Below are 20,678 nucleotides of genomic sequence, written 5' to 3' on the forward strand. Positions count from 1 at the left end.
CACGTGGTGACACACTTTTCCAGGCTTTTTTTTTTTGGTCTGTCCCTGTTAGTCACGTCTCTCGATGACGAAGCTCTAGCTATCCCGACTCTTCCACATCCCAGGCCAGGCTACTCGAATAGGGTCAGCCCAATAATGAGGACGACGTACATAGCCAGTTAGAGATTGTTTATCCGAATGCCATTGGCTACGCCCTAAATCGAACCCACCAGTTGAGCCTGGTATATGGGTTTTCGATTAGGCCTTACCTTGAACACACTAGCTTAGCGGCACCTAACCTTTTTGACCTACAGATATTAATTTCGACGATGACGACGGCCTGACCTTGTGGCCTGGCGGCCAAAACAAATACAGACGACTCCTTAGTCCAGAAGTCCAAAGGTCCGCATCAAATTGAACACGTCAAAAGTCGATTACCATTACCATTACCATGCATACTTAAGTGCGAGTAAATATATGGGTACTAAGTGGTACACACAGAAATAGGATTTTTCCAGTAAGTTCAAAGATGAAAATGGTATTTACCTCATTTTGTTTAAGTTCCTTAGTTGATACTCGATTTGTTGCGCTCCATTATCCTTCAAAGCTTTCTTTGTTTAGTTTAAACATTTTAGTATTCCTTTTCAGAAATACAAGACAGCAGTAAATCAGTAAATGTCATGTTGTTATTCAAAATTCAATATTTGCCATAAGTTTGGGGCTTTCACTGTCATGTTAACTTTATCCGCAGGGAAGTTTAGATATATGTAGATGTGGCACAAATCACGCGATGCGCTTCGGCAGCGGAACTCTGACTTTGACAGGCTGCAACATGTGGCTTCGAATTGTTAAAACCTGCAATGGATTGCTGCAATTTCGTTTTATTGCCTCTTATCAGACGGTTTTTTATTTGTAGTTCCAAAGAACTTAAGACACCGAAAGCCATTCCACGGGCAACTACTAAAGTGAATTGAAAGTTTTCACACGTACTCGCGGAGTACATACTTTTGCTGATGCTCTATTTAGGAAGCCAGCTCTTAGCAGATGGCTTATCGAGGGGGGCTAACGAACACTTTAGCAGAGGGCTAAAATCAAATTCGGAGGTACAACAACCTCGGCACCCAGCAGTTATCGCACCTTCTCCACTTTCTCAAATTATTTTTAGGTATTTTTAGGGAAATCAATAGAACGAGGAGGCGGGGGCAAGAGTAAGAGTTCACTGCCTGAAAATAATTAATCTGGCTTTTGTAGAAAATTCTCGGATTCGGCCATGTGGCCGATTTTTCGCTCTTCTGACAGCCTTGTCGTGTTTTTTTCTATCCGCCAAATCAAGTTTATTGACCTTAAGTAATTTCACATGCGTGATTTTGAACTGATGTATCGGGGAAATTAAGTTATTTATGGATTTCTTAGCACAACATTAGAAAACTTAATTGTATAATCATTTAACACTTGTCTGGTTACAGAGTATAGAAAAAACGCGTCACCGTCACCAAGAAATATAGTAAAAAATCCGCAAGCGACCGTTTGGCTCGAAGTCTTGACCACGTCTAAAGGACTTTGGATTTGATTTGCATGCGAACAGCCCCATCGACGAGGACTGGAAAGTCGTGGGTCCGAAGAAATTACAGCCTTCCCCTGAGAATGTCCGGGTAAATTAATGAATTAAGCCGCGATTTATTCAAAGTCCGGTCCCAAGTGTATACTCTTGCAAGGTGTTTCGGTGAACCAGAGGCCAGTACGGCTGAATTGTGACTCCGGCGAATGTCATTGAGACACCCTAGTCCAATTTGCATACATATTCCCGAAGTGACCTCTCTCTATTTTCTACCTATAGCTCTAACGCCATGGTTACCGGCCATGGTCAAAACACGCTACTGGACTTTCCATTAATTTATACAACAGGATGAATGGTGGCATGAATTCTGGCCATGCCATATACATAGTGTGGGCATATGTATGCCCCAGAGAACCTCAGGTGGTTGGAGCCCTTTGCACTCGCCGATTGAGTCCAGCCCGAGGACCGAGATCCGAAATCCGAGGAGTTTTCCACACCTACACCTAGGCGTATTCGCCGTAGGTTTGTGAAAGGCAAACTGAACGAAATGTTTGGGTTTCCGGTTTGACTTGTTGAGGTTTCATTTGCATGCGAGCCCAGCTCCCAACCGCCGATTGTGGCGAGAATATTGGAATACTTAATTATTCCCTATTGGCGTTCATACATTTTATTTTCGCATTCACGCAATCCACGCAACTGACCCCTCAGATCGCAAATCAAAGCTCTGCCTTAATGGCCATTTCGGCGAGATTTCACTGGACTTACGTGCATCCGAGCAAAGTGGTCGGGTGGATTTTTCAAATAGCCCAATTGGGGTCAGCCACCCAGGAGTGGGCTACACTTTTCCAATAAAAAATGATTTATGAATTGCCTCAACATTCTTAAAAAAGAGGCATAGATTAGGGGCTATATTTTATGGGGCCAAGACCTTTGTTTATCCTTAGGCTTCTGGGAATATGAGTTCTTATAATTTTCGAAATTTTATAGTACTGGCTTTCAAGGGCAGAAAAATATGCCTAATTTTGTTAGTTTATATTGCCTTTAATATTTTTTATAGCTTATTGTGTTTAATAGCTTGCCATTTGAGCTTGCATATTGTGCACGAATGTTTTTCACCGGAAGAAATAATAAAATACGATTTCTTACTTACTTAATTACTTACAGAACTCTTGGTTTTTTAAGTTTTTGCTAATGTACTGCCTACAAAAACAACATAATAATTATTTTTTTAAAGAACATTTTTTATTAAATTTTTTCCCTTCAAAATTTATGAATTTATGAATTTTTTACTACTAGTGTTCCCTTTACTTAATATATTAAATTAGCTGTATGAATATGGGACAAAATATTTATGTGCAATATTAAATTCAAAGGAACCACTAGCCTTTTCACTTAGGATTTTACCATTAGTTTCTAGAGAGATGTAATAGATAAAAATAGCATTGTAAATTATCTGTTATTATTCCTTTCAAATATATTGTAAGTTAACAATACACTTTTTTAACAATTTATATGTGCAATGTTAAATTCAAGGGAACCACTTTCATTTTTAGTTGGGAATTAACCATTAGTTTCAATTTCATTGGAATGGAGTTATGATCCTACACGTACTGCCCTATTTGCTCCCCCCGAAATCGTGCATCAAAGTAGTCTCTATATAATAGTGGTGCCAATGTCGCACGCCACATATTTGCCGGGCGTTAATTTGAGTGCCTCATACGATGGTGCAGAGCCCACCTGTGCAGAACCCACCTGCCCAAAAGGTTCGTGCCTAGGCACATACCTATATCTACGGCAATTTACATACTTAAGCCATTTCGATTTATTCATGCATGGCCACGTATGCAAGGGAAGCACTTTTAAATTGTTGCGCACTGCATTTTGGGACGGGGTGGAGGAGGACTCACCCCGAGGCTCGAGGACCGCCGACAGGAGGGGTGGATGCGCGTGGTGGATACCATGGAGGATGACCAGGAGCGCGGGACAGGATTCGGCGGGACACGTGATGAGGATTCTGATGCCCGACTCCGAGCACGAGCACTCGCACTTGCAGCCCGGCGAAAAGTTAAAATCAAAGTTGGCAAAGGGCGTCCGCATGGCGGGATTTCCGATCGGTTGTTCGGCCTTTCGAACACTGGCCAATATATTCGCGGCCCGATTCCGACTCCTCCGATTCCACCGATTCCTCCGGTGCTCAAGTGCCGACTGTCAAAGCAAATAAAAATAACAAAATGGCCTCACCTGGCACCTGTATCCTGGCAACATTCATTAAAACACCTCCGAGCGGAGCGCCGTTCAACTTCAGAGCCTCGCCGAATTTGGCGGCGATTCGGCTGGGCTTTGGATATATGGCTGTACCTAGGCATATACATATATATATGGATATTAATCCATTTGCAGTCGCGGCTCTGCATAAGACAAATCGGGCAGCGGAACCGATTTCTCGGCCAAAACTTGCGACGCTGCAAAACGAGCGCATTATTTAATAATACCGTTTGTTTATTGAATCGCAGTCAAAACTTTTGGCACAGACGGAAACCCAGCTCCCCTGGACTCCTCCGACTGCTCCTTCTCCAGTTGGCCGCAAGTTGGTGGGGCTGGAATGGGGAGGCTCATTTTGGGAGGTATTACACAGAAGAAAAAAAGTGATATAAGATGATATGATAGGTGATCAACACTTATTAATTACCATTGGTATAAACCTATATATTATCTTCTATCTTAATATCACATATCATATGTAGTTCCATCATCATATCATATCTATATCAAATAATTATTGGTTGCATATCATAACAGGTTTCAAGAAAGAATCCTTTGTAATAAAGATTACACGAGAACTTCGTGATATAAGTTTCGTTTGTTCGTAACCTTATTCTCATTGATAGAAAAACGTTGGTTATCATAGGTGATATCCTGCTGAAAACATTTTCCTGAAAGTTATGGTTATGAGTTAGGTTAAGTTCTTATTTTTTCCGGTGTAATTGGTGGGGGTGGTGCAGTCGTCGACGGCAACGGCGATAGCATGGGCAAAAGGCAAAGGCAAAGGCAACGCCGGCATGTCTGTCACACCCCGAAAAGTGAAATAGCTTCTGTCAATATTCTGTCAATAGGCACATGTTTTCCGCTGCCGAGTGGGGTGGCGATTGCCAAACCAAACCGAAACTGGAGCCACGGGGGCCTTTGGCTGCGTTTTCCCTTTCGCCTGATATTTAATCGATCTCCTGGCAATGAACATAGATCAATATTGCGTTCGAAAGTAAGTTCTTTTTGGGGGCTCGACCCATTTTTGGCACAAGTCCCGTGCACAGTAAAATATGGGTTCATAAGAGTTTATAATTGACTTTTAAAAAGTTAAAGTTATTCACAATTAGCAAACATTTTAAAAACACTATGAATGTAATTACTTATTTATACTTTGTATAGTGCACTATATGTCAAATTTAAAATATAGCACATATTTTTAAAATATATTCTAAAATAACAATAAATTTCTTATAACATGTTTTTGTAATTGTTTCAAAATAAATTTTTTTTTAGTTTCCTTTTGTATGTATCAAAATCACTTCCATCTTCCATTACGTATGTAAAATTCCTTTCCATATTAAAACGTAAAAAATATGTTAAGATCCACTCCATATTAAATCGCAAAAAGTCTCTGTGGCTGCCCTTGTTCAGTTGCAAAATAAAGACGTCCCCGCATTTATCTGCATAAACTTATAGCGCAAAGTATCTCATCTCCGGAGGAAGGCAAGACCCCAGACCCAAGACTCTAGGGTCAAGTAAGTACACTCGAGAGTGCATGTATGTACGTACAAGCACATGTACCTCTGTGTGGAGCTGGAGGAAGACAAGGATCTGGATCTGGAGTTGCATGGGCTGGTTGGCTGGGTTCCATTCCAGTCCGCAGACCCTGGGATATGGGAACCGGCAGCTCCGACACTTTTCTTTGGCCGCTGGCCATTCCATCCATGCACCATAATTTTCAATAGCTATTCAAATTCTTTGAAGTTCTCGAGGTCACCTAACGGATGCAAGGAGGCATTGAAATTGATCCAGGCCATGAGCATCGCATCGCATCGCAGTTGCCACTGCCGACTGCTGGGTTTTGGGCTCTTGGTTTCGGTTTTGGCTTTGGTTTTGGTTTTGGCCACCAAACCGGATAGCTGGCTGCACTTCGATAGTCATACTTATTCCATAGTCCCTTGCAGCTCTTTGTATTCTCCTTTTTTTTCTTTGCACCGCGGCCAAGATGCATCATCACATAGACCCAATCGCATCAGCAAGTATCCCATCCTATGCTATCCTATCCCGCACATTTATCTGGCTAGCAATTCCAATTTCTTCTGTTTCTCCGAGTAATCACTGGTTTTCCGACCAATCAGGGGGTTAAATTGCATCAAGATGCTTACTTAAAACAAAGTTGTTCTTATAAAAACAGCATTAAGCCGCATGACTTTAATTAGGATGCCGAATTGCCTTGCATTCCTCATCTTAATTAATTGTATATCCTATATATATATATATATATATATATATTTACATACGTTACGGAGCAACAGGATCCTAAAAGATTTTTATATTGCTTAAATGGAGATCTCGGATAACAAAACTGTAGATTCTGTACTTAGGTCGTGGGAGATTTGGCTTTGTAAATAAAAAATAAGCATTATCTTAAAAAAAGGACTGTAGACTAAGCAAGAAACTAAGAGTTTTTATCGAAACAAGTAAAAAATCCTGACTTCCCGAGGAAATACTCGCTCAAGAGCAATCAGTTTTTTAATGGAAACTTAAGTACGCAGATCAGATTACGAGCTTAATGAGTGTATGCATGAGAAATAATGGCATCGGGATCGGGATCGGGATCTCGTTTAACGGTGGTGTCATCAAGGTAACGACCTTAAGAATAACAGATGTTGGATCCCAGGAATTTGCATACTGGAAACCAAAACTGAACTAAACCGAAAACCTACCCAATATAAAGCCCGAGCTTGGTGTTAAGTATAAGCTTGAAAATGAGCCAAAAGGAGAAGAAAACAAGAAGTATATACATTATAATGTAATGAACCAGTTCGCCCATGGTCGCATATTAGCCATCCTGCGGAGTACTTCATTGGCGGCAGTGCCTAAGCTTCTTGGTTGGCTTATGGTTAGCTTCTTGGCTGCGAGAATCGAAAGACCTGCGAGATGCAAATGAAATATGCGCCGGCATTAAGAGCAAAATTACAAATTTCAGAGGAGTGCGAGCGGCAGCTGCTTCTGGCCATGTAGATGCGGCCAACTTGGCTATGTGGCGCTGCCCATTCCTTCTGCACGGTGGCCATTTCCTGGCATTTTAACTGGTTCTGTTTGACGGTGGTTACAATTAGCGGCTATTTAAATTGCCACGCATGAGCCGCTATTAATTACGGAACGATGGCACCGCAGCCGAAACCGAGAAAAAGTTGTTTACGCCTGGTACTCGGGGGGTATACGGCATACGGGGGTACATACACTCGGACCGTTAAACGGAAGCCCGAACGCCTTTTAAGTACCGAAGTTCATGGCAATGGTATGGGGGGGTACCCAGAACCCGATACTGCATCGCACTGATTTGGACTCGGGGGAATTAGCTTTTTATCAAACAGCAATTTGCACCTATCACTCGATCCAACCGATCCGATCAGTGTCCCTTTTTTTTCCTCGTCCAAGGAGACGCTTTTTATTTTCCCATGGCGCAATCGCAATCACAACTAATGCACAGCGTATGGAGCCTCTAAATGTCGAATGAAGTCAGCGATAAATTCAGCTGGTTGATTAGCTGTTGGGGCAATAAATCCATCGCTTCACACCGCCACAAGTAATTGCCGACAAAGCGTCTTCGTCGCCGTCTTCATCTCCATTTCGACAAAAAAGCTCAGCTCCGATCAGCTCAGCTCAGCGACTCCACTCCGCTTCTCCTCGGAGACGGGAAGGGGGGACGGACGGACGACTCGCGTCCATCCATCCATCTATTCTGGGGACTGGACTATCGGGCCTCTCGGACTTTGGGACTCTCCACTCTGAGTAAGAATGTGTGCCGGCCAATATTTTATCAAACCTGACATTTCCTCGTGTAGCTCCGATTATGGCCCGGGTTGCGACGAGGTCGCGATTCTCTGCAGGCACAGCGGCATTGATTGCCACTGCCCATGTGTATTTATTCCGCTGCTTATGTTTATGTTGACATTGACATATCTCGCGTCTTATCGGTTTGCAATAAGTGTACGCCGTTCCATCGCACAGGCACTGCCGCAATGAGCCGGCATCGCTTTAACGTTCTGTTCTGTTCTGTTCGGATCTGTTCGGTTCGGCCAATGTCGCCACAGTCGATATTGGTGTATGGGTATTATGGCCGAGGACGCTGGCGACAACTGCTGCTTGGCTAGGGCCCTCTGGACCCGGGTGAAATGGACAATGACCTGCCGCAACGAACGGGTTTGGCCATTAGCAGTAAGTTATTTGGCCAACGAAATTAGAGATACATAGTTCTTAAAGCTTAAAGGGTTATAATGTTTTCGCCATTACTATTCACATCTGTTGCAAAAGAGTACAAAATATTGCAATTTGATATACTTTTGCTTTTTTTACAACTGATTTATATTTATCTTCGATCATATTGAAACCTTAGTTCCCTAAAACATGGTTTATAATTCTTTTTAAAGAACCATTACCTTGACATACTAAGTAGTACGTTTACAAATTTATGTAAATTTTATTTCCAAAATCTATATCTTTTAAATAAAGCCTTTTTTGCTTAGGTTACTTTAGAGACAAGGTATCTAATTAATTTAAGGACGGTTTTGTATAATTTGTACATGTTTTCGTTGTCAATTAAAGCTCCCAAGAGCAGAACAAGCTCCGGTTAAAAGTGCTAAAAATAGTTCACAATTTGCACTGAATACTAATGACTGCTTGGCTAACAACATTCTATTTTATCAGCTTAGAACTAAGTACAATCGGTGGCCAATTTACGAATGCTGAGCATAAGAGGTTACCAAGTCGCAAGAACTATTTACATAAATATTCAATTAAAATTATCTAATTGCACCAGGCAGCATCGAATTGGCATTTGTTGTAAAACCAGCGGGTCATCCAAGCGTTTTTCTTCGACATGTTTGTAATTTCCTCATTGAGATTGAAGCTCTTTAAATCCCGCTGTAACAAATAAATAAACTTATTAGCTTGTGGATGAGATGGATGATTGATTTTATACGTACAATTGGCTGAGGGAAGATGCGCTTCATGTCCACGCGATGCAGGTGCTCCTGGTGAGCTTGCTGCAGCATCCTGTACTGCGATCCACTGAGGCATTGCAGGCAGAGATCGCACTCCTCCTTGTTGCAGGACTTGTCGCAGTCGTGGGCAGCGCACTTGTTCAAGTCAGTGGCCAGGTTTTTATCGGCTGTGATCATTTCGCTGCTCTCAGCAAGCCTGCACACAAATAAATTCATTAACTTGTTAGATATTTCAATACTTCATACTTACAATGAACCACTTGTTGCAGTGAGTGGCCTAATTCCGACCAGATTGAAAACACTGTAGAGCACCTGCTCGTACAAAAGCGAGTTCGGCTTAAAATGAGCAGAGGAGAGATTGGGTGACATGTTGGCCTCCATGAGAAAGACCTTCAGGTCCTCGTCGATGAACAGATCAAATCGCATCAGATCGAAAAAGTTGTGTGTCTTGTAGGAGCTAAGTATGTTCACGATGTCCTTCTCCTTGGCCGCAATCGTTGTGCGGATGATGTGCTCCACCTGTCGCCAAATCTTGGCGGGATCCATGCCCTGATCCCGGACATAGGCCTCGAAAACGGTGCGCATGCTGCCGCCAAAGCGATTGTAGTACTTGCGCAGCGAAGGAACCTCCCAGGTGGGCAGGTAGTCATCGCCCACAATGTACTTGTCCACATTTTCGGCATCGAAGGGATGGTACTTCACGGGGCAGTACCGGAACAGCACGTCGCCCGTGTAGATGTAGACTCGCAGGGGATTGATCGAGGTGATGACCACATAGACTCCGATGTCGAACTTGTAGCCATCCACCAAGAAGGGTCTTTGTACGAACTCCTGGACAAATGAGTCGTTGGAGCCGAAAGCTATGTCAGCGGGAGCTCGCACCTTGATGTGCCGATGTTCATTGTGCTTCTGGACGAAAAGCGCCTGGGGATTAGTCCTGGCATAGTCCAGGAACTCCTGCCGCTCGGCTGGCAATCGAAAGGCACGCGGCAGGAAGGGCAGCGGAGTAGTGCAGAGGTCCACCTTGTTGGTTAGGTAACCGCAGCCTGGCAGGTGATTCACCACCTGATGCTGGCCGAGATTCTTGAGGTTCGAGAACGAGAGAAAGGGATAGTCGTGGGCCCACAGCAGATTCCAGCTCTCATTGACGCCCACGCGCTGGTAGCCAAACTGATGCAGCACATTGACCACATGCACCAGGTGCTCCTCCGTGGGACTCCGGCCGAAGATCGCATATGTGGGCGGTGGCTGCCGCTGATCCTCTAGAGAATCTGCGGAATTCCAGGGGAAAACCTTGCTGGCATGCGGCAGAAGTTCCACCACCACCGCCGTGGTCACCGTGGCCGCCAGGAATATCATAACCGGGAGCAATCCAATGCTATTGGATGGCTTTTCGGACTCCTCCGTTTTGGCCATCTGAAAAAAGAGAAAGTTTTCACTTCCCCATCCAAGGGAAATCCACTATTTTTAGAAAAACTCACTTTGCACTCGGCATCCCTTTGTCTAGGAGCATTCTCCTCCACACTGGCATCCATTGAAAGTCTAAAAGAGCTATTTTAAAATGCTAATACAAGCGACTAATTTAAAACGAACTTTTTTAATCGCGATCTCCACGGCAACCAAACTGAAATTCCCCGTTTGCCATTCAAAGGGAAGCGCCAACGCGCCAGCTGTTTGAAAATTTCCCATTCTTGGCGGGAATTTAAAAGTGGCATCTCTAGCGAAAGGGTTAGGGAAATTTTTAACGGGTTCTTAAACAAATTTTAGTTTACAAGTTTTATAAAACCAATTTTATTGCCTAATATAAATTACGCTAAGAAATGAGGTATTACTTGAAGCTTGGTTTGTGTTTTTATTAATTAAAGTCATGTATAACATATGTATGCAATTCAATTAAATTATTAAAACTATTGTAAATTATATATATACTGAACTAAACTAAATTTAAGCTAAAATCACAAATTCCAATAATGAGGCTGTTACTAATGATGCCGCCACAAATATTACAATTAGCCAAAAGTATAAGTTCGAGACTGGACGGAACATATACTCAGTCTCTTTAGCGAACAACTAAAAGATTAATGTTTTGTGGAATCCCAAAATAAAAATCAAGTTCCATTGAACTTGTCGCACATATATGTTTGGCCTTCAGCGGATTGTTTTATCCACACGTGCCACCATTTCACACTAGAATGATTTTTTAAACATCTATGTGAGCAATACATTTTGGCCAAACTAAAGAACCGAATTCGGCTTCCCTTCTGCGCCTACTTGAAAATTCCATCTTAAGAGAAAGTAAAAGATCAGACTTTGATGTTTATATTATTATTATTTAAAAGGTTAATAACATTATATCTTTTCCGAAATCTATGTAGGGTTTAGAGATGCCAGTATTTCAAAAACAATTTTAAATAATGTCACTAACATAGAATAAAAACACTTTTGTTCGGTTACATTTTTCTATTTTTTTTTCTATTTGCTTACAATTTAAAGAAATGCAAAAGCGTTTGAAGAGTGCTGCAGAGCTTAAACGGATACAGGCTCTCAAGGCATTGTTCAAAAAAGTGGTTCGCATGGTGAGCTTTAATGACCCGTGGAGAGAAAGCGATTACGACCCCAGGATTTCTACAAACCTTCCGAGAAATGTATCAAATCGAGTTCGGACCAAGCGCAAATCGGGATTTCTCACAGCAGCGGTATAAAAAATTATTCTGATAATACTAACCAGTTTACACGTTTAATATTTACCTTATAACAGGACAAATCCTTAATTCGAACACCGCACGCAATTCGTACAATTCCGGAGAGAATGAAGTTGTGTAAGATGTTTGCTAAGTTTAGATGCCTGGTTCGATTTACTCCAGTAAGTTAATACCAAATATAAAGAGGATCATTTAACAACCGAACTGATTCCAGAAAATCCGCGCTCGCTTGGTTCCTGTGGTCCGCTTTATGCCCCTTGATGCTGGCCGCAAAATCATAAGACAATCGGATACTCCAATAACAGTGTTTTTCATATTAACAGGGGAGGTACACATGTATCGAGACGAAGTTGGCCAGGTAAAAACTTAATGATCCTTAACTGTATGCTATTCCTTTCGCTTAATTTTCAAGGAGGGAGATAAGGTGATTCAGGGCATTTTGGGGCCAGGCGACATGATGGGAGATGTGGAGCTACTGGAAGGTATCAAGCGAACTCACACCTTTAAAACAGCATGTAAGCATAAATCTTAGGTTTAAAATTAATTGTTTGACTTATGAACTGTAAGTACTTATGGTTTCTACTTATAAAACCTGATAGCCCTTATCACATGCGATTACTGCAGTTGTTTTTGAAAACAATTCTTTAAAATTTCAGCTTATCTGAGGTTGTCTTTCACGTTCCTTGATCTGCGTCTCGAAATAAGACATCCAATTTTTTTAATGAAATAAATACAAATCTAGTGGACACTCTGTTATTGTGCCAATCTAATCACACTTAAAGATGATAAGAAAGTGAATTGGGTAAACTGCAACATTTGCGGCTCATGTCGAAATAAATGGGAAATACATAGCCCAGGCACGCGATATGTACGATTGTGTTTATTGGGAATTTGTTTGGTTTTGTTGCTTCATTTGCGATTGCCTGTACCCACCAATTTAATCAGCAATAAACAACGTTAAGTCCTAATTCGATTCAATCAAAATGAATAACAAAATACCCCCCGCCCGCGACCGTCACGAATTCCCCGTAGTATTCCGACCGAGTATAAAGTACTCAGTCAAATATATAGGTTGGCCCAAAACAACACCCGCCTTCCATTGGCGCAGTCGTTTGGCTTGATTTTTGGGCTGTTGTGCCTGTTACTCCTCGTGCCGGCAATCTTTCACAAACAGATGCACGCCACCGAGGAGCCAGCTCCATGGACTCCAATTCCATGTGCCCGATTCGAGGGAGGAGTCGCCGATTCGCCAGTTTGCCAGTAACTATTGAACGCTTCACTTTGCAGCCTACTGCGAACTGCTGGTGCTATTCGACTATGACTTTGCGCCGATTCTCGGGCCCTACATGACGAAGATTTGGGACGAGAAGAAGCGGGCCCTCAAGGCGCTGGACTACTTTGATTTCCTCGACAATGACCAGGCAAGTATAATTCCCAGAAGGGGTTTGACCATACAGAAACCGGGAATTGTATTTTCATCCTAAAAAGCTCACTTCCATTTCGATTCCTTTTAAAGTATACAGTTTTTGGATCTTAAATTAAATATTCATCATTTCATATTTATTCATCATGCAATTAATATTCAACTTTATATATTCATCATTTAGTATTTACCCTTAAATAAATAAAGTTATAAAATATGCAACATTTAAAAATCAAACAAATAAATCGCCATATTGAACAACCAACCCATTTTAATTTTCTTAAAACCATTTTTAAGTTGAAGTATATTATTTTTAACATGCTATTTAGATCGTGGAAGCCTGCCGATTCGGGAAGCTAAAACAATTTGATCCCCTGGAAACCATATTCTGTGACGATATAGGATCTATGACAAATGTGCACTTTGTGCTCAGTGGAGAATGTCTGATACTCCAGTGCCTTAATATAAAGGTCAGCAGATCAGAAGATGTTATAATAGGATTATATTAAGTCTAATTATTCTCCGGCTTCAGGTTAGTCTAAAAAAAGGAAAAAAGTTCTTTGAGCTTATGCCAACGTCCGCAGGAGAAGTGTCACAAATGTTCAGGAAAGGGGTCAGATCCACCTTTTCCACGCAAACTAAACTAAACTCAGTGGCTGTCTCAAAAGTGGATCTTGATCTGGTAGAAAGCTCCAGTAGCAGTTCCAAGGAAAATGGACCGTTTAATACACACAGCCGGACGGTGAGTCTTCTTAATAAAAATAAAAATCCTTAAGTTGGCATGTAAGATATTTGTTTTTTTTTATTTGCTTAAGTTTCTGGGTTTTTTATTTTTTTATTTATTATTTTAACAACTATATAGATGCGCAAAATGCGATTACAAGATATAGCAAAGTCATGCGGCCTAATAAAATCGATGCATACGCCCAAACCGCGTTACACATGGCGCCGATCGACCCATCAAAAATCAATAATTTCCGCATCCTCTGATGCCGCTAATGATTTTATCGATGAAGATATGTATGAGGATTTTTGGGAAATGTACGAGGATGAAGATGAGATCGAATCAAGTTCATCTACTTCGGACAATTTGGACCAAGTTCTCACGCAGGCTTTCCGAACCGCTCCTGCTTTTGATAGTTTTGTTGGAAGTGCTTCCGATGAAAGAGAGGTTTTTTCCTCATCCTTCTCTAGTTTTAGTTCAAGCAGTGAAGAATCGTCCGTAAGTTCCGGATATATTCCTTAATCGAAAGTGTTCTTCTTAATGTTAATATACCATTAATATTATTATGAACTAATTTTTTTGATCATCTTGGACTTCCCATTTTAGGCACCTGCTTTCGAAAGCCATTTCATCGATGTGGGTACCATCACTTTTGGAGGAATTTTCGGATTGGGCGAGAAAATGGAGCACCGAGTGGTTATGGCCAGGTCCACGGTTCAGTGTCTGATCCTTCCCAGATTTTTCCTGCTGGAGAAGAAACAAAATCCAGGAAATATTTGGGAGCGCAGGCTTTTATATATGGAGTGCATGATTCCATCGAGGGAAGCCTTATTCGCTCACTATCTCAAATCTTGTGAATGGAAAAAATTCAAAAACGATTTTATTCGCGAAACTTTGAAGCCATCCGATAATGACTGTACACACGTTGACGATGTTCCAATAATTTGTAAAATAGTGGAGTCATCGGAAGACGTTAATTAATTTTGGAAAAAAGCCTCAAGGTCACTTTTACATAGTTCAGTTAGGCCAAAGGCATTTTAAAGGATTTTTTTGGTATAACTTAAAAATGTATAAGCGACCTTGAGGTATTTAAATGTAAACTGTATTCTGATTCTTATACATCCAATAAATTGGGTTTTACCGTCAGAAACCAGCGTCATCTTTTAGGTATTAACGTCATAATTGTTCGATCCTTTAATAGCATACTTGGTGTATATAGAATCCAAGAATAAACACCATAATAATTGTTATGTGTTCGATCAACAAGTGGAGTCGACGTCAGCTGGTGATATGTTTTGGCACCAAAGGTGTTGACATGGCAACTCCTTCATGTCGAGGTTTCCAGGCACCTTCGGACACCTTCCTTGGTCAGTATTGATTCAACTTTTCCGATGCATGGTGCTTGAAATACCAAAATGACTACGGCTACGAGTTTACCCAGAGTTCCCGAGGGTCTGCGGGACCTAATGAAGGTGTATACCAAGGAGGTGTTACGTGAAAAACCGGCTGACTTGTATGGATTTTCTGCCAATTTTTTCAACGTGATTGTTGGCGAAAAATCACAGAAAGCGGTGCGAAAATACGAACCGGTGCAAACTTATGAAACCATCATGAAAAACCGCATTCGTCAGCAGGTTCCCTTGTCCCTCGTGTTCAATATAATCCCCGAAAAGCTGACTGATCTAATAAAGCAATTCATAAAGGCAGTTCTAAGGGAAAAGCCTGAGAATATTTACATATTTGCACAGGAATACTTTCAAAGAATGTCCAATGAAAAATCGGGACGAATTGAGTACACCAAGTATTCGACTTATGAAAAGTCATTGAAGGACAAGGAAAACGTAACTCCTGGATCGAAGGTAACCTGTGAATGTGGAAGAATACTGAGTGGAAAAACCAAGGATGTGGAAAACAGATATACGGATACCAAATTAGCTGAGGCAGACCAGAGAACATTTTCAAGCAGAATAACTTATTTGCAATCGGTCGTTATTATTCAAAGACGAATTCGCCAGTTTCTCAAGGAGCGCAAAATAGGTCGCGATAAGGATAACTGCAATAGCTTGGAATATGTGACAGCAATTCTCTTGATTCAAAGACAAGTTCGTCGCTTGTTGGCTAAGAAGCGAGTTGAAGAACTTAAAAATGCACGTGACGTCCGAAAGCCGAATGCTAAATTTAACACTGGCGACTATATGAAAGCCGTTGTCGTCATTCAGCGACATTATCGCATATATTTGAGAAAGAAGCAGGAGCAAAATCGATTGAAAAACGGCCCAGTATCCTTAGTAACAGCCGCCATCATAATCCAGAGGGCCTTCAGAAGGATGGTGGCCTTACAAAGGGCCAAAAGGAATACTTCTTCGGCCACCGATCAGGCCGAGGAACTCAATGACAATGCCTCCGAGACCGGGTCCTACACATCCGTCTCCACCGCACTGCTTTCCACAGAATCTACCGAGCTGGGGATGGCCGCTTACGAGGAAAGAGTCCATCAAAAAATAATCCACGAGGACGAGGAAGTGGAGAACAATAATGTTGATGCCGGCCTTGAGAAGGAGTTTTTGGCAGAGCCCATTAAGGGCCAAGAAAAATCAATACATCTGCGAAAAAGCGGTAATTAACTATGCTAATGTTTTTACATCAAACAAATTAATTGCTGCGTTTAATTTTCAGAAATTCTTAGCGGTGCTTTAATCGAAACTATGATTCGCAAACCTAGCTTGGAAAATCTTAAGGATTTCCATAGTGAATCAAAAGATTTCGAAGCGGATTTGGAAATTAAAGCCGACAAAAATGAAATTAGTCAAGATCTAGAACCTGAAATTAAAAATATTAAAGAAAGACCAGATCTAGAATCGATACCTCAAGCAGAACTGAAAGCTGAAAAGAAAAGTGAAGAGCTCGATTCGGAATCTACAACTAAACAGGACAGCTTGGATGCTGAATCGGAAGGCCAAGATGAGATTAAAATAGAATCCGACACAAAAAATCTAGAAATCAAAAATGAGAGTGAAATTGTTACAGAAAACTTGAGCAAAGATGTCATAGATCAAGAAACCGGCGAATTTATAGAGAGTGAGTTACCTAACAACATTGAGAAAAAAGAAAGTGATGACGGAAAAAACAATGATAAGAAAAAGGATACGGATACTCCTGATGATGGGCATAATGAGGAAAATGAAGCACCCGTTATTGTGTCCAATGAAATAATTCCATCCCCCAAGGTTTTGAAATTCGAAAGCCAAGAAACTCCAATGAAAAATGAAGTTACTCCCACGGTTTCGATTGAAATAAAGCACGTAGACGATATTTCAGAAGATTCCCCTCCAAATTTTCAAGGTTCTAATGGTGTGTAACAATTTGCAAAATACAAATTATATTTTCTGACATTTATTTTAAACAGTTGATTCAGCTAAGGATTCAAGTGAAGGCGACTCAAAGGAACAAGAGTCTACAAATTTAACCAATGTGGAAATAGACAGCTTAACAACGGTTTTAGTCAATCATAATCGAGAAACTCGGCAAGGTACTAAGCCGAAGAAATTTTTTAGAGAACATTTTCAATTTCCTTATTATATTTAAAGAGTCTCCTATGGAAACATCAGACGATACAATTTTGGAAACATCTGCTGATGCTGTAACCGCAATTGAAGAAAATAAGTCTACAATTGAAGATGAAATTAATCCGAAGCCTAGAGAAAAAAGAAGCATTGAAGACGATAAGTTGGTTAATTCAAATTTGGAAACCACCAACCAGACAATTATAAAAGAAGATATCATTCCCATAGTCAAGTCAGAAATAAAACCTATTAATCAAGAGGATATTCAGATAAGCAATGACCACGAATTGAAAGATAAAATAATTTCAAGCAGCGCAGAAAAGAATAATGTACAAGAACCATTGGAAGCAGTTGCTGAGCCATCAGTTCAAGAAATCACTGCGGATTCCCAAATTGGTGAGGAGCAAATTTATGTTCAAGTCCCTTATAATTCCATACATTAATTGTGAATATAAAATCCTTTTTTAAGAAGATACCATTACTGAGAATAAGGGAGATTCTGAAGAAAGCAAAGATGTTGTGAAATCTAATAGTCAACCTGAGGATGAACCTGATATTACAAGTGGTGCAGATGCATCTGACTTATCAAGTAAGTATTAATTTTTTTAAATTTAATTTAAAAATAGGTACTATAACAAAAAATCTTTAACAGAAAATGAGAGAAAAGAGGTATCAGCTGATGACTTGAAACTAACTGAAACGGACGTTAAACTGCATCCCGAAACTAATCGTTTGAAAGAAAATCTTGAAAGCAGCACAGATGAACCGAACCATGCAGTTGGTTAGTAAATGAATGCCTTTTTATTTAATTAAACTAAGTTTGTATCTTTCTTTATAAGAAGAAGTCCCAACTGAGGATGCATCAGAAGAAACACAAAATATACAGAAACTGTCAGAACAGGAAACCATACCAATTGGATCTGACAGTTTGGAAACTGAAGAAACGGTTCCATCTGAAGGCAACATTAATAAAGATAAATCTGGAGAATCCAATGATGATTTCCATAATTTTGATGTCTTCACCGAAGGAACGGATCTAAAAGAAAAGGACAATTTATCAGGTTCTTCAAGATCCAAAGAATGTACTGGTAGGTACACAAATAAATCTATCCCTTATAAAGTCAATTAAAACGTTTTAAAAACAATTTTTAGGTGAGGTTGCTACTAGTGATATAAATGACAGCATGGGAGAGAGTATATTAATAGCAAGTAAGTAATTCAATTGAAATACAATTTGAAAGGTAATGTTTAGATTTAAAAATTTCAGGCACCTCACTAGAAGATCCATCCGTGGAACACGAACTTGAAAGTCCCAAGAAAGTTGTTTCTGGTATGTTTTTTAGATAAATTAAAAATCGAATTAGCTTAAGTCTATACAATTTTCTTTATTTAGAAGGATATGATTCCCTTAAAAATATCATGGATGACATAAGTTCCAGTGCTAGAGAGCTCCAACAAATTATAAAAACTAGTATGGAAGGCTCTATCATTGATAGTAAATAATCATGTAGTTTCTTTAATTTTTTGATAATAAGTTTTTCTTAAATCCAGGTAATGTACCAAATGAGAGATCAGAAAGTTCACAAGCTGAAGACCAAGACCAAGACCAAGAAACTTTACTAATCAACTCTGATTCAAAGCAAGTTGAAATTAATAAATTAGAGGACGATCCTGATGTATTAAGTAAAATAAAATCGGAAGAATCAATCACACCAACTGAGGACCAACAATCCGGTAAAGAAACTTTAACAATCAACTCCGAAACAATGAAAGATGAAAGTCCTAAATTAGAGAAAGATCCTGTCCAACTAGTTAAAATATTGACTGAAGGATCAAAAAGTTCACAGGCTGAAGACCAACAATCCGATTATGAAACTTTAACAGTCAACTCAGAGTCTAAGCCTGTTGAAGATAGTAATATAGAAGGTGAATCTTTAAAAATCAACTCAGAGTCTAAGCCTGTTAAAAATAGCAATCTTGAAGTCGAATCTGCTGAATTAACTACCTTATTAACGAAAGGATCGGAAACTTCCCAAATTGAAACTGAACAATCGGATAAGGAAGATATACCAACTAAGTCGGAATCTGTGCAAGCTGAAGACAGCAAAATAATAAAGGATTTAACAGAATCAAATAGTATTCATTCTGAGGATTCAGAAGGTAGTATTTTTTGCAAAAAAAATTAACTTTGATTCAATTTTTTTATCTTTTCTTTATCCAAGAATTAAATACTAAGGACATAAAACCAAATTCTGTTGATGAAAGGACTGAAAGCACAGGTGAGAGATACTTTACATATTAAGATTTACAAACTTATATAATTTAATTTAAAAATAGAAAAAGTATTGCCAACGTCACCAAAAAACAGCTCATCTAGTGCAACAGGTGATAGTCCTAAAAGTGAAGAAGAGGATCTGGAATATACAACAAAGGGTAGTGGTAAAGAAATCTCCGAAGGAGACGAACTCCTAAATTCTGTTGATCAAAGAACTGAAAGCACGGGTAAGATATATTAAAACCCACAAGGTTATTTAATTATATTTATTTAATAGAAAAAGCTTTACCAGCTTTACCAGGTAAAAATTCATCGAGTACTATTAAAGATGGTCTGAAAAGTGGAGATGATGTTGAATATCCAACAACGGGTCATGGTAAAGAAATGTCCATGGCAGACACCGCCATTGCAGTTAGTAAGTAATAATTAATTTCCAAGTTACTTCAAAATTATTTTTAATAACTATTGTCATTCAAGTGGAATTATCTCCTGAGAACAAAACCGAAGCTATAAATGCCCAAGAATCGGAGGGCACAGAAGCTGAAAATAATTCTGTCAACGATTCTGCTGTATCACCTGGTCTTGCAGCTGATAAAGACAGTAAATTTCCATTACATTTTAAATTTTTTTGGTTTGATATATGAAAAATGTATCCATAGAACAAGAACCTGATGTGGAGGAAGATATAAAGGACGAAGGACCGTCAGCTGTCCTGGGCAAAGGTGATTCTTTAGATCATCTAACCAAAACTAGCGAAACCGAAACATTACCTTTGGAAAAACAAGAAAGTTCTACAGAAATGGAAAGCAAATCTGCCGTAGTTGAGGATAAAGACAGTAAGCTCTGAACTAATAGTATTGTCTGTTTATAAATATTTACCTGTAACAGCTGCGGAATCGAAAACCAAAAACGACTCACCTGTTCCCTCAAATCCCGAAGTAAATACTGGTAAGAAATCAGAAACGAAAACTTTTTAAATTTGTTTTTAAATTAGCAGAAAAACTCTTCATTGCTTGTATCTAATCAATTAATTGGCACCCAAAATTTACCTACTAACCATATTGAGATTGAAAAGAAACACCAAGAAGTTATCTAACCCTATTGTAAAAGAAAAAGATATTGGCACCTTAAACGTCGGGGCGTCTTGTACCCACACCCATTGCTGAGTTGCAGCTCAAGTCATTTAAAAATCCCAACG

General features: G+C 39.9%; 3 protein-coding genes across 4 annotated transcripts; 2 read left to right on the plus strand and 1 right to left on the minus strand.

Moving 5' to 3' along the window:
• Window positions 1–8,169: 8,169 nt before the first annotated feature.
• Window positions 8,170–10,402, minus strand: LOC119559275 (probable tubulin polyglutamylase ttll-15). Its single transcript, XM_037872343.1, has 5 exons — window positions 10,387–10,402; window positions 10,275–10,335; window positions 9,044–10,209; window positions 8,776–8,989; window positions 8,170–8,713 (listed from the first exon to the last, which is right to left on the minus strand). Exons 2-5 carry the CDS (start codon window positions 10,326–10,328, stop codon window positions 8,597–8,599), a joined length of 1,551 nt encoding a protein of 516 aa, XP_037728271.1. The 5' UTR covers window positions 10,329–10,335; window positions 10,387–10,402; the 3' UTR covers window positions 8,170–8,596.
• Window positions 10,403–11,288: 886 nt separating this feature from the next.
• Window positions 11,289–14,759, plus strand: LOC119559280. Of its 2 annotated transcripts, XM_037872348.1 has the most exons (9): window positions 11,289–11,489; window positions 11,552–11,656; window positions 11,710–11,853; window positions 11,908–12,010; window positions 12,783–12,916; window positions 13,248–13,388; window positions 13,451–13,660; window positions 13,781–14,140; window positions 14,249–14,759. In XM_037872348.1, exons 1-9 carry the CDS (start codon window positions 11,289–11,291, stop codon window positions 14,621–14,623), a joined length of 1,773 nt encoding a protein of 590 aa, XP_037728276.1. In that variant the 3' UTR covers window positions 14,624–14,759. The 2 variants fall into 2 exon arrangements, with proteins under 2 accessions (XP_037728276.1, XP_037728277.1); XM_037872349.1 differs by lacking the exon at window positions 13,781–14,140 and having other exon boundaries at window positions 14,249–14,623.
• Window positions 14,760–15,057: 298 nt separating this feature from the next.
• On the plus strand, window positions 15,058–20,576 carry LOC119559272 (myosin-10-like). The gene is made up of 19 exons (XM_037872341.1): window positions 15,058–16,255; window positions 16,319–16,993; window positions 17,049–17,171; window positions 17,230–17,601; window positions 17,675–17,794; window positions 17,858–17,986; window positions 18,045–18,293; window positions 18,358–18,414; window positions 18,473–18,535; window positions 18,599–18,700; window positions 18,757–19,131; window positions 19,225–19,365; window positions 19,428–19,484; window positions 19,543–19,707; window positions 19,773–19,895; window positions 19,958–20,080; window positions 20,140–20,316; window positions 20,369–20,418; window positions 20,478–20,576. Exons 1-19 carry the CDS (start codon window positions 15,058–15,060, stop codon window positions 20,574–20,576), a joined length of 4,398 nt encoding a protein of 1,465 aa, XP_037728269.1.
• Window positions 20,577–20,678: the final 102 nt, after the last annotated feature.

The sequence above is a fragment of the Drosophila subpulchrella genome, unplaced genomic scaffold (genome assembly GCF_014743375.2).
Source record: "Drosophila subpulchrella strain 33 F10 #4 breed RU33 unplaced genomic scaffold, RU_Dsub_v1.1 Primary Assembly Seq2, whole genome shotgun sequence".
NCBI classification, from domain to species: Eukaryota; Metazoa; Arthropoda; class Insecta; order Diptera; family Drosophilidae; genus Drosophila; species Drosophila subpulchrella.